The 12,782-nt window shown below is 33.3% G+C and overlaps 2 protein-coding genes across 2 annotated transcripts; one reads left to right on the top strand and one right to left on the bottom strand.

The window, feature by feature from the left end:
* Positions 1–695: 695 nt before the first annotated feature.
* On the bottom strand, positions 696–3,320 carry LOC142556764 (abietadienol/abietadienal oxidase). Its single transcript, XM_075668252.1, has 9 exons — positions 2,988–3,320; positions 2,477–2,801; positions 2,058–2,207; positions 1,703–1,948; positions 1,519–1,602; positions 1,357–1,435; positions 1,162–1,283; positions 943–1,070; positions 696–872 (listed from the first exon to the last, which is right to left on the bottom strand). The coding sequence occupies exons 1-9, from the start codon at positions 3,254–3,256 to the stop codon at positions 785–787; spliced, it is 1,491 nt and encodes a 496-aa protein (XP_075524367.1). The 5' UTR covers positions 3,257–3,320; the 3' UTR covers positions 696–784.
* Positions 3,321–6,278: 2,958 nt separating this feature from the next.
* Positions 6,279–12,255, top strand: LOC142556198 (phytochrome-associated serine/threonine-protein phosphatase-like). Its single transcript, XM_075667524.1, has 10 exons — positions 6,279–6,589; positions 7,557–7,703; positions 7,782–7,849; positions 8,665–8,722; positions 9,466–9,576; positions 10,379–10,429; positions 10,812–10,955; positions 11,132–11,227; positions 11,310–11,381; positions 11,959–12,255. The coding sequence occupies exons 1-10, from the start codon at positions 6,509–6,511 to the stop codon at positions 12,040–12,042; spliced, it is 912 nt and encodes a 303-aa protein (XP_075523639.1). The 5' UTR covers positions 6,279–6,508; the 3' UTR covers positions 12,043–12,255.
* Positions 12,256–12,782: the final 527 nt, after the last annotated feature.

Raw genomic sequence — 12,782 nt, 5'->3', positions numbered from 1 at the left:
ACTAGCCAAAATGGGTCTTTCACTTCAGATTTCTTGGGAATTGTTCGGGTATGTTTGGTTTTTTATTTTCTTATAATATTCTTTAAAAACATTGTCCCTTTTGAAATATTCTTCTAGGAATTACATAAACTCGTTGTGTGTGTGTGTGTGGTTTTTTTTTTTTTTTTAAATCTATTGTGTTCTTACAGTATATACTGCATAATATATTTAGTTTTTGACACTCTCTCCAGATATGCATGTACAAGAAGAATATGAACGAATAAAAACATATTATGTTGCAAGTGGACTTGCTTTGGAGCTACTATAAAATAAAGAATATATATCTTTCAATTTCCAACCTCTTAAATACATCATTTTTTGAAAAAATTCTCAAAAAATATATTATATCGTCTCAAACATAGGTGTATTAGTAAAACCAAGAAAATATACAAACTAAATCAACCGAAAAAAGAGAAAAAACTTAAGATTTTGAAAAAAAATGTTTATTTTGGGAGACATACATACGAAATTCGGAATTCAATGAAAAGGATTCAACGTGAGATACATATTTATTAATTATTATTAGATCTTTCCTATCAAAAGAAGACTGATGCCATTTAATGAAAGAAGGTTAACAGATCCAAGATGGCTACTTTTAATGAAGAATAGATTAATATATATATATATATATATAGATATATAGATACATAGATGTATGTTAATTCATGGCAAAAATAATTTACAGATCGCAAGACATGGAAACAATAATAATTTTATACATCAAGTGGGTTTAATTCCAGCTAGCTCAAATCTCAGTCAGTCGAATTTGGAAGCCATTCACCATTCGAGCCGATGGAAAATAAGACATCCTGTCTTGTTTCAACTGTTTCCACCTGAATCAATATGAATAATATTCATCAAAATTTTGACTCATTAATCATCATACAGATGATTTATTTATACCTAAATGTGGTGACAAAGTAATGGAGGAAGAGCGCTATTTGAAGGCGGGCTAACTCTGCCCCTGGACAGAACCGAGCCCCTCCACCAAATGGAGTAAAATATGGACTACTCCTCCAGTTTCGCTTCTCCTACAAACAATCAAATTGCACATGATCAATCCATCTTTTCGTTTTCGTCGAAGAATATTTTATGATCATCACGACTTTTGATCGAGAAAACCTGATTTTCTGGAGCCATCCATCTCCACGGGTTGAACGTGAGACAATCCTCGTACACGCTTTCATTCAAGTGCACAGCGGAAAGGAATGGAACTACAAAGCACCCTTTAGGAATAATGTACTCTGCAAGTAGCAAAATGCATGGTGATGGATAAATTAACTAGCATTCATTTGTCATCAGCACACATATATATACCTTGGTATTCAACATCGATTTTGGCTTCTCTCATCAACCAAATCGCAATGCCGCCCAGTCGAAGAGTTTCATCGATTACCTGTATATGTTCCATGCTTGAGCCCAACGAGCGACAAGGTGCATAATAAGCAAACAAATGGATTAAATACAAACAAGACTCACGCATTGAGTGAATGGCATAGCTTTGTAATCTTGCCAAGTAAGCATCTCTCCATCCCTTTGAATTCTCAGGCTCTGCTGCTCATCCTATCCTTACAATTAATGGGGAAAGAAACATATTAGAAATTAACAAAAACTCTTGCACCGAGATTTAAAGATTGATTAATCAGCGACCACATGCACGTACTAGCAGTTGCTTCATGGCTTTGGGGCATTGAGTGAGGAAACAAACAGCAAAGAGCATGGTTTTCGCAGTCGTCTCATTACCCGCGAAGAGAAGGTTGATAATGAAGTCCGCAACAGCATCATCGGCCAAGCTTTCTTCCTCTAGCAACCTCCCCAGCACACCATATCCGAGCGCCGGACTAGAAGAAGAATTCCCTCGATGAATCTCTATGGTCCTATTGATTTTGTCTATTATACTTCCCCTCGCCTGTCAAAAACAATATATCTAAAACTACAGTAACAAATATTGAAAAGGTCATCATAACTAAATTTTGAATTTTTTTTTTTAATGTGAAAGTGAAGTTTGACGTAAGGACCTTCATAGCTTTGTAATACGCAAAGCCTGGGAAATTGATTGGTACGGAAAGGCAGCCATCGGCGAAATCAGAGAACAACTGAGCAATCTCATTCACTTCTGATTCGGAGGTCACGCCCAGGAGCTGATTAACCGTCAAATTTATGGCTATCTAAAAGATAACCAGACATATATATGTATGTATATATATAGAAATTTTTAATCAACCGAGACCGATCATGAAATCATTCCCTAAAACATAACTAATTAACACAAGAGCAAATTTATTTTACATGTATTTACAAATGCCGATCTACTAAAGATAAAAACATTTCAAGAAAACCAGTCTCCAATTCGACTTATCCAGTTCTGAACAAGTGTAATAATCAAAATAAATAGATGATTGCAACAAGTAATCTTGAATTTATAAGTAAAATTTACCTTCCTGCAGAAATCTTGGAGAAAAACATCTTGATTTTCATGTAGGTCTCCGAGGCATTGCTTCATAACCATCTGTATATCATGCAAGAAATGGAACTTGGGCTTGTCTAAGCGCATCATATTGGAGGCTATGCTATGAAGTTTCCTCTGCTGCTCTCCCTTTGCATTGATCACCCCATCCTTGCCCACCAAATCTCTGAAAGATTTCGGGTAGCTCGACTCGAATAGTTTCCCTTCATTCTGCATCACGAATCGGTTGAACCCCGGATCAGCAGATACCACTGCCCTTTTACCAAAAAGGTTGCATGAGAACGTCTTCCCATACCTATCATATTAGATGTTATACACGATAAATGGCATGAAAAATATTAATGAGAACATAGTACGGAGAATATATATGCTAATATATTAGTACATATATATATATATACACACATATATATATATATACACACACATATATACATACTCGCGACGACTTCTGTACGTTGTTCTGTGCGACAATACATACCTTTGAACCTGTTGCTCGACGAAGCGAGGAGGATGAGAGCTTGCGACAGCATTGTACCAGCTGAGGCTGTCCCCCAAAATCGGCCAACCTCTGCTTCCCGGAGGGAACCTGTTCCCTCTTGTTTCACAATTTTTCTTGTTAAGTTTGGCAAGGAAAATAATCACAAAAACAGAACTTATAATTATAAATATAATAACACTGCAAAAATTATCTTCTATTGCCATCTTCTTCGAAAGTCTTTTGAGAACGAGGCAGATGAAGATGAACATGGTGATATATATGGAGGATATAATAGGCCAACATCATGTACATATTTGGGGAATTGCGAGTACAATTGGGTGGCGAGCGAAGCGAGAAATGTGCAAGTGGCTTCGTTGACTCCTTTATATATATACATCATCACGTCTACAAGGTGTGGCAGCACAAGTTATTCTAGTATTTAAATAATAATCGAATTAAATAATATAATAAAAAACATAAAACAAAATTGTAAAACGATTTCACCGATCAATTTTATAAATTCTGTAAGATTTACTCATAAAAAACGACTATTTTTTAATATAAAAATATTATTTATTATTGTAAATATGAAAATAATTGAAAATTCGTGAGTCCGTGTTACAAAATAATCACTGACAAAGAAATTAAAACACCAATAGAATTGAAAGGGCTGATATTAATTCTCGAGTCTTTGCCTCAGTTTCAATTTCAATTGTTTAAATGTCTAATTGCCTAATTAATAAATATTTGGCACGTGTCTTATAGTAGTCCATGTATTTAGAATGATATAACATCATAAATATTTTTCAATATTATGATAAATCTATATAATATTTTATATATCTTATATATAAATCCCTCGTACGATAGAAACTTTTAAATGCACGATTGAAATTATTACAAGAGTCGCCATCATGCCACGGGGCGAGCACTATCTTGTCGTTGAAGCATCCATAATTCTTTTTTTACAGTACATATGAATTAATTTAATCAACCACAACTTTGACTAAAATGTTGTGAATATATTTTTAAAATTTTCCGGCTATGCCCACTTCTCAAGATCAACACTGGCATTCACTTTTGAGTTTGACCGCCTAAAATTATAGAATTTTTAAAAGCTCGAGGTTTATTATTATTATTATTATTATTATTATTATTATTATTATTAATTATACATCTTTAATTGTTTATCCAAATGCCTAGTTGCAACCTTGCTGCGTTTCACGTTACAAGTTGATCGGTTCGTTTCATATATCTTTTTTATGTTGCAATTTGATTGCATAATTTTTAATTTTTTAGTCTAACGTGAATAAGAATTTTTAAATCGTTATATATATTTTGTCATATTTGGGCTTTACTATGTATCATCTCTTTTAAATTCTAGCATATTTTATACTGTTATGTCTTCGTATAACAGTATAAATAAGATTTGTTATCTATATTTTTTTTAGCAAAGATATCGTTTGTACTTGTGCTAAGACAAACCTTCCTTTTTTTAAAAAAAAAAAAAAAAGATTTTTTCTGAAGATATAACTTCTAGATTTTTTATTTCTGCGTATATTTTAAAATAAAACAAAAGTATATTTCAACATTTATCTAAAAGCCAAAAGCGTTTTTTTGATAAAAACAATTGAACTTATCTAAGTGTTTTTTTTATAAACTACAATTTCTATATCCAAACTCGTTTTTAGTAGAGGAAAATATAAGACAACAATTGGGAGATATGTTGAAATTACCAACGAATCTATGGAATAAGAAAAATGGCTCACCAACGCCTTCAATATTTTGACGGGGGAAGTTTTTTGGTTGTGCTGGAATTCAAGAGTTGGAAGTTACTCAATTTCTGAAAAAATAATAACGATAATAATGATGCATGATATTTTTGACATGTTTATTTAAAAATAGTTAAAACAAATAAAACATTTTTGAATCTTGGAGTAATGATTCTATCAAATAGAATTATCAATTTTCTATCTTCTCGATATTTTATTTCGAAAAATTACGAGTAGTTTACATTACGAATGTTATATTCAGACTTAAATTTTACATGATAAATTACAAAAATTAAGTTCAGTTATATCTCTTTTTTTTTATTCTCTACTATGCTCAGAAAAAAATATCATGTGTATCTTTAAAACACTCGAGCATGACATTTTATTTCATGCATTGTTTTTTGAAATAAATTTTTACATTTTTTATTTTGAAATTCATACTTACATGATATTTTTAAAGCCCAATTTAACTGGGCTGGGCTGTAATTTTTTTACACTGGGCTAGAAATTTCTGTAGCAAGAAAATAAATTGTTTAAATAAATATACTGTGTGAATGTAAACTTTAGGAGGAAATTTTTTTAAATAATTTTTTAAATTATTTTTAAAAAATAGTCTGACATGTAAATTAGATGCGATTAAACTAAATGTTGTTGTATAATATTATTTCAATTTACGAGTTTTACTTATTATTTCATTTGATCAATATTTGAAGTTTTAAATATATTTTTTATAGACATTTAATCTCAATTGATATAGCATAAGGATTTTGGAAATTATCGTTCTATCACATTCTTTAATCCATATGTTCGTTTTGAAAATTCACATTTAAGATTTATGCTCTTTCTCTGTTTATGGTGGGAGATTTTATACATAAATATATTAATGTGCTGGATTCTACCTTCCAAATTAATAAACAAACATTTTTGGGAAGAAAAATAGATAAAATAATAATTTTTTTTTAATAATTATCATATACTGTTAAGAATGGAACTTGACCTAACTCAACCCCAAAAGCTAGCTCACAGTCTAACACATAACGGTGAAAACCTGGGCTCTGATACCATGTTAAGAATGGAACCTGGACCTAACTCAACCCCAAAAGCTAGCTCAAGGGGGGAGGATTGTTCAAGTCCATATATACAACTTCCAAGTTATTAAGCCAGCCGATGTGGGACAATTAACATATACTGTATAATAAATATTCATTTTTTAGAATGGCTATTTCGATATTTTTAATTGACTAAAAATGCTCTACATTGCATTTTCAATTAAAAAAATTATTATAAACATATTTTATGTAAATTGTTTTACAGACTTATAACTACCATCTATCATATTTTATTTTTTAAAATTCTGAAATTGAATTCTGAAATTGAATTAACTAATAAATTTTATCATATTTAATGAAATAAAGAAAATAACTGTTCTATAAATAATATAAATATAAATAAAACTAAATATACCGAGTAATTTAATTTAATTAAGCATTCAATAAAAACAAATTTAAAAATAAAAATGATTAGGCGAACCACGGGTGCAAATTTGACCCAGCCCGTGTCGCGAGCTATAGCGAAGCAAAAGGGGGTTGAGATTCTTGGGATCGTTGGTTCAACAGATTTTGTCCGCCCCTCCGCCGTACCTCGTGTCTCCGATCGCGCAATAGATCTCTGCATACATACGTGTCTTTTTCCAATACTGTTACGGATTCTTCGACCCAGTTATTCTTCGTTGATTGACAAGACAACGGTATGGATTTGGACAAGTGGATGGTGAACGTGAAAGAGGGTCAGCACTTGTCCGAAGACGAACTTCAGCTCCTCTGCGAATACGTATCCGATTCTTCTTCTTGCACCTTTTCTTGTAACTGTTCATTTTCTCTTACTCTGTGAATTGATCGGAGAAAATTATTTTGTGGTCTGGAAGGATAAATTTTCTCTGCCAATATCACCTGGGAGCTAGGTTTTTGTCCTGTACATTTGTTTCGTGGTGGAATATTGAGTAGAACTGTCAGTATATTGTAATTAGGGTTTCACAGGGGTCGTTGTTTTGTTTTTGTAATATATATCTTTTAATAAAAATTAGTTGTCTATCACATATGTGACCTTTTATTCCTTCTAGGATCCTTCTGTCAATTTCTTTACACGATTCTCTAATAGTTACTAGCATTACTGTCCACCGTAATTTTTTGCATTTCTTCTCTTGTCCAAACATGTTATCACTTTCCTGTAACTGTGTCAATTATGCCGGTCACACCAATTGAAACTATGTTATTTCAAGTTAGCATATTTGGCCCTGTCACCTATGCCCGTGACCTTTTATTTGTCGCTAGCCCAATGTGCACCAATCATCCTAGACCTGATAACCTAGAGATTTGAGTTTTACGTGCTTTGGTTCAAAGGAAACAATCTGGAGTCTAGACGTGGTACCTTCTTCAACCCAATAATGTTTGCACAGATGGTTGCCGAATGATGTGGACCTGGTTAACTATGCAAACTCTTAGATACTTGGGCAGTATACTTTTACTGAAACTTTTGCCTGACCTTTTCTCAGCTTGGTGCTGAACCATACACTGTTTTTTATAACTCGTGTTTGGCTTGTTTATGGTATCCACGACTTGATATAATTTGATTGTAAACATATGATGCCTAGATCTTAATGTGCTTGTGCACCTAAATGTTTTAGCAAATTTATGGCTGTCATTTAATTAGCTGCTACAATTTGCAGTATTTCTACTGTTTTCTTGTGATACTCTGTGGATCTGTTGTTCTTAAAATTAATTGCGTTCCTTTGTATTAGGTAAAAGAGATCTTGATCGAGGAGTCAAATGTTCAGCCCGTTAATAGTCCAGTCACTGTATGTGGGGACATCCATGGACAGTTTCACGATCTGATGAAACTTTTCCAGACTGGAGGTCACGTACCAGAGACCAATTACATATTTATGGTAATCATAATATATTTTTGTCTTATGCCTGGTTTATTTGTATTTTATTTCAGTTTGAAACTTCTTATTTCTTGGCAGGGAGATTTTGTTGATCGTGGTTATAACAGTCTAGAAGTTTTCACCATTCTTTTGCTTCTCAAAGCAAGGTGTGTGAAAAGCAGGAGAGTTTATTGTGTGTGGATTGAATTTGCACTTTTAAGTTGCTTGCAAGTCAGTTCGCCTTATTTTCTATTATATTCCTCAGCTGAGAGGTTCATGAAACAATTGCAATTTGAATCATCCAGTGTCATGCAGAACCTGCCAGGGATATATTTCTTAGCGACATTTTTCATGAAATCAATCTAGAATTTAAATTCAGAGTTCAGTTTGATTTCACTAATGGAGGTTAAAGGATGGTTGGTCTCAATGGTTTAGTTAGTTGCTAATATTACTGTTTTATGACTAAATGTTATGCAGTTTTTTGAATAAATAAATGAGTCATATTTCTCTTCATTTTTGTTTATTTAAGTGAATTAGTATCCACCCGTTGAGGATTGCAATCGTCAATATGAAAACGTTCAGTTTCACTTGTCACAAAAAATCATGACAGAATGACACGAAGTTCTACCCATTACCTATCTTTTTCATTATTTCCTTAAACATGCATCCAATTGAATTAAACCCTGGAGGCCTGGACCCTAGACTCGGGAGACTAATTGCCTTACCACTATGCTGATTTGTTGGCCATTACCCACAACACATTATTGTCCCTGAGAATATTAACTTTTCATTTGAAAATATTTAAGTTTCTATGATGAGGAAATGGATTTACTATGCTGTAAGCTTGGTTGGTTGATAAAAAGTTCCAAGACAAGGAACAACATTCAAACTATTTTTGAACTGAAGAAATATTTTAGATTATGTATATCTGATACTTGCCTTTCTTGCTGGCTAGTTATATTTTTTTGGTCTTTTCTTCCAGATACCCAGCTAACATTACTCTCCTACGTGGGAATCACGAAAGCAGACAATTAACACAGGTAATTGGTGTTACAAACTTAGTTAATTGTGGATATTTTTGATTAATTGCAGTAGTTAGACCATTCATTTATGCAGAAAATTTTTATTAGGCAGCTGCCATAGTTGTCTTGATATAGTCCCAATTACTGGTTGAAATTGATCTGGACGAGTGTGACTCTGAAGGGATTTTTTAGGCTAAATGCTGATATACTCAAAATTGATGCCTTATTGGCTAGGAAGTTACTGTAATGTAGCTTAGATTCTCGAGTCCATATGAAAGAAATTGAAATGAAGTTTTGTGTTGCCCAAAAAAAAAAACAATGAAATTAGATGTACTAAATTATTTGTACCAAAAAAAATAAAAGTACTAAATTAATGATAATTAGAAGGATAACAGTTTTTGAAAGAGGTTTAATGATAGATGGAGAACAAAGCATTAGGATTCATCTTTATATTTTTGTTTTAAGTTAATTCTCGATTATCTCTAAGTTTTGTATTCACTTTTTATACTCATGTCTGAATACATTTCATCTAGGAATGACAATAAAATTAAAGTCTTGGTTTTAGTCATGCATGATATGTGGAATTGACAATTTATTTTCTGGACGTGATTCAGTAACTATTGTCATCTATGAGAAACACCATGGTAATAACAATACCATAATCAACTTCAGATAAGAAAAATCTACTTAATTTAAATGAATTTGACAAATACAAGTTCCAAATAAAATCAATGAGTTTTTACAGGCGATGTCCTTGACAGGTTTATGGATTCTATGATGAATGCCAAAGGAAGTATGGGAATGCTAATGCTTGGCGATATTGCACAGATGTTTTTGACTATTTAACTCTATCAGCAATTATTGATGGGACGGTATGCATTATTCCATGTTAACCGAGTTCTCGAAATAATTTGAATTCTTCAAGGAAAAACCAGTGTTCTAAAAAGCGGTAGGCGGTAGGCAGGCGGTTACCTACTGCCTAGGCGACTAGGCGGGGCCTAGGCGGTTTTCTAGGCGGTTTTTTTTAAAGCTTAAATTCATTAAGTGATTCATGAGTATTATGTTTGTATATGAAATATATATTATTATAAAATTTAAAATTGTAATAATAAATATATATTAATAAATTTTTATATATGAATCATCCACGTCAGTTTACTACTTTACTACAACCGTTGTACAATGAAAATTAAATTTGTTCAACATTTTTTCCAACATAATATATTGATATTAAACCTAAACATCTAACTCTTCTAGTTCATCTCCATATTTTTCCAATACTTCTTATGTATCGGATTCAAACTCAAAATCCATGGCTTTTTTTTTTTAAAAGTAGAAATCCGGTTAGGCGGTGATATGCATATATACTATAATTAGGAATATCATAATTTTTTTTAAGTGTAAACCGCCTAGGCGGATTTTTAATTGTAAAATCGCCTAGGCGGCTTTCGCGCCAGGCGGACGATTAATATGGTGGCGCCTAGAAGTTTCGACTAGCCTAAAATCGGGGCGGTTTTGGACCGCCCAGCGCCTAGGCGCCGCGGGGATTTTTAGAACACCGGGAAAAACTAAGGTTTATAATTATCAGATTATCCCACTAGGGGTAGTTTTTTGTTTTTATTTCTGCTCTCTTTACTTCCTTCCTGCAATTACACTACGTTTTTTGAATGCAAGGTACTGTGCGTACATGGTGGCCTATCCCCAGATATTAGAAGCATCGACCAGGTCTAATCACTGTCATTTTTTTATCCCTTTTCACATTTTTTCTTTCAGACAACTGAAACTTCGATGAAATGTTGTGTTGTGAGATATTCAGTAAGTGCTAGCATACTTTTCTTAAGATTGAATATGTTATGCATGTTTTTTGGTGTCTGCATTCGCTCATTGTGTGAGGATAGTTTCATGTTTAACATGTGATTTTTTTCTGATTTATGGAGATTTATAACCTCTCACAATGAGTTTTATTTATATGACTGATATTTTATTCTACTTTGTTTCTGCATGTTTAAAGTATTGTCATGATAAGTTTGATGGTGGCGTAATACGCTGCTGTGTTTTGTTATCTTTTTTTTAAAATAAAAAATAAAAATTTTGGGTTTCCTTTCAGATTCGAGTTATTGAACGGAACTGTGAAATTCCGCATGAAGGGCCGTTCTGTGATTTAATGTGGAGTGACCCTGAAGATATTGAGACATGGGCAGTAAGTCCTCGAGGTGCAGGTTGGCTTTTCGGATCCAGGGTTACATCTGAGGTAAGAATGAGCCTTGGGTAAACTCCGCAAATATCGTGCACATGTCGTTTATGATGTAATGAACTTCCACTGTCTTCAAAATGAACGCTGGAAATCACAAAATTGGTTTATAAAAAATGGTATAGTTTAGCTTTAGTTTCAAGGTGTCCATGCTAACATTGTAATTGTTTTTGTAGTTTAATCACATCAACAAACTTGATCTGGTCTGCCGGGCACATCAACTTGTTCAAGAAGGTTTGAAGTATATGTTCCAAGATAAAGGACTTGTAACTGTAAGTAATTCTATATCAAGGATTACAACATAGTATCTCATCCTACATCGATTTGGTCATTGTTGCACTGTGGACTATGCAGGTATGGTCCGCACCAAATTATTGTTACCGCTGCGGAAATGTTGCCTCGATATTGAGTTTCAATGAGAATATGGTATTAGTGTGCAACCTCTTACCCCGCCCCCCTCTCTACAGCTGTATGTTTGTGTGGGTCATTTAATATTATAGTTGAAGTTTGCGGGTCATTTTAATGCTACTTAGTCAAAGTTTGAAAATATAATCAAGCAAACGAAACTTCTCCTCTTAACCGACATTTAGGGTCTGTTACACATCTGGACATTTACTACAATAAAAGAGCATCAGTCGTCAAAACAGTATCAATTAAAATGAACAAATACTCCTGTTGTTAGAGTGTCGGCTAAGGAATTTTTTTTATCCCTAAATCAAAATTGTATTACTCTAGAATATGAGATCACAATCCAACTATGGCTTTTGTGGGAATCTGTTCTATATGTTTCGGTTTATGCAACTAGTTTTCGCAATCTTAAAATTATTAAATGCGAGAATCTAGCTATTTGAAATATCTAGCACTAGAATCCTTGCCTGTTTATGTTTCTGTGTCATGTTTCATGGTTTAGCGCACTTATTTCTACACCATATTTAAATACTGTCTTTCACATAAGTTGCGTATCGACCTGATTAGAAATCATTTTTGCCTTACTTTTCATTAGGAGAGAGAAGTGAAGTTCTTCACTGAGACTGAGGAGAACAATCAGATGCGAGGACCCAGAAGTGGAGTACCTTATTTTTTGTAATTGCAAATTGTTTTATTGGCTTGTGCAATATGCATTTAGCATGTCAGTAGTTGATTGCTGCCTGGCAAGGTCTAATCAACGCGCGGCTTTCTGTGGTATCATGTGACGCGCTATTCGGAACGATAAAAGTTTTGATTTGTAGTATTGCTGATATTCTTGTCTTTGTATAATGCATTTGTTGTGATCGATTTAGGAAATGCATCGCTTTTTGAAGAGGGTGCTTGTCTAACTTTATCCCATACTTGTAATCTTTGTGACCCTATTTTTTTTTGTTTTTGGTTCTCTGTTGCCAATTTAAACGTTATATGAATTGTGGCCCTATGAAAATGTTCTCTTCATACAAATACATGGTCAAGTTGCTTTCTTTTTTAATCATTCACATGGTATTATACAACAAAAAATTTTGAACTTTCAGTTCCCATGTTAAAAATCGCCTTTGTTTACGTCGATCGAAGTTCAGGGGAGGCTTGAATCTTATGAATTCCTCGTCAACTCGCAAAATTCACGATCATTAACTGGTTATATTTTTAAAAGGTGTTTGTGGAATGCCAGGTGGTTGTGGGATGCCAAGTCCGACCTAAAATTAGCTAGATCACCTAGGTGTAGCAAGGTGTTGGATTTAAAATTATTTTTAAATTAAGACTCGAGACCGCTAACTATTTATTTTTTTGAACTCAAATAAGGAAGGTGAAGGGATTTTTCGTATCTCTTTTTCCAATTCCGAGTTTGATTGGGTCAAG

Source organism: Primulina tabacum, chromosome 9 (assembly GCF_025594145.1).
Source record: "Primulina tabacum isolate GXHZ01 chromosome 9, ASM2559414v2, whole genome shotgun sequence".
In the NCBI taxonomy this organism is placed as follows: Eukaryota; Viridiplantae; Streptophyta; class Magnoliopsida; order Lamiales; family Gesneriaceae; genus Primulina; species Primulina tabacum.
The sequence above is the reverse complement of the archived record's forward strand: the minus strand, read 5'-3'. Positions and strand labels throughout refer to the sequence as shown.

Coding starts and splice junctions, on each gene's coding strand:
- LOC142556764 (XM_075668252.1), bottom strand. CDS start 3,256: ATGTTCATCTTCATCTGCCTCGTTCTCAAAAGACTTTCGAAGAAGATG. Junction 2,208..2,476: donor TCCAAGATTTCTGCAGGAAG/GTAAATTTTACT, acceptor GTTATCTTTTAG/ATAGCCATAAATTTGACGGT. Junction 873..942: donor TACTTTGTCACCACATTTAG/GTATAAATAAAT, acceptor ATATTGATTCAG/GTGGAAACAGTTGAAACAAG.
- LOC142556198 (XM_075667524.1), top strand. CDS start 6,509: ATGGATTTGGACAAGTGGATGGTGAACGTGAAAGAGGGTCAGCACTTG. Junction 8,723..9,465: donor AAAGCAGACAATTAACACAG/GTAATTGGTGTT, acceptor TGTCCTTGACAG/GTTTATGGATTCTATGATGA. Junction 9,577..10,378: donor CAGCAATTATTGATGGGACG/GTATGCATTATT, acceptor TTTGAATGCAAG/GTACTGTGCGTACATGGTGG.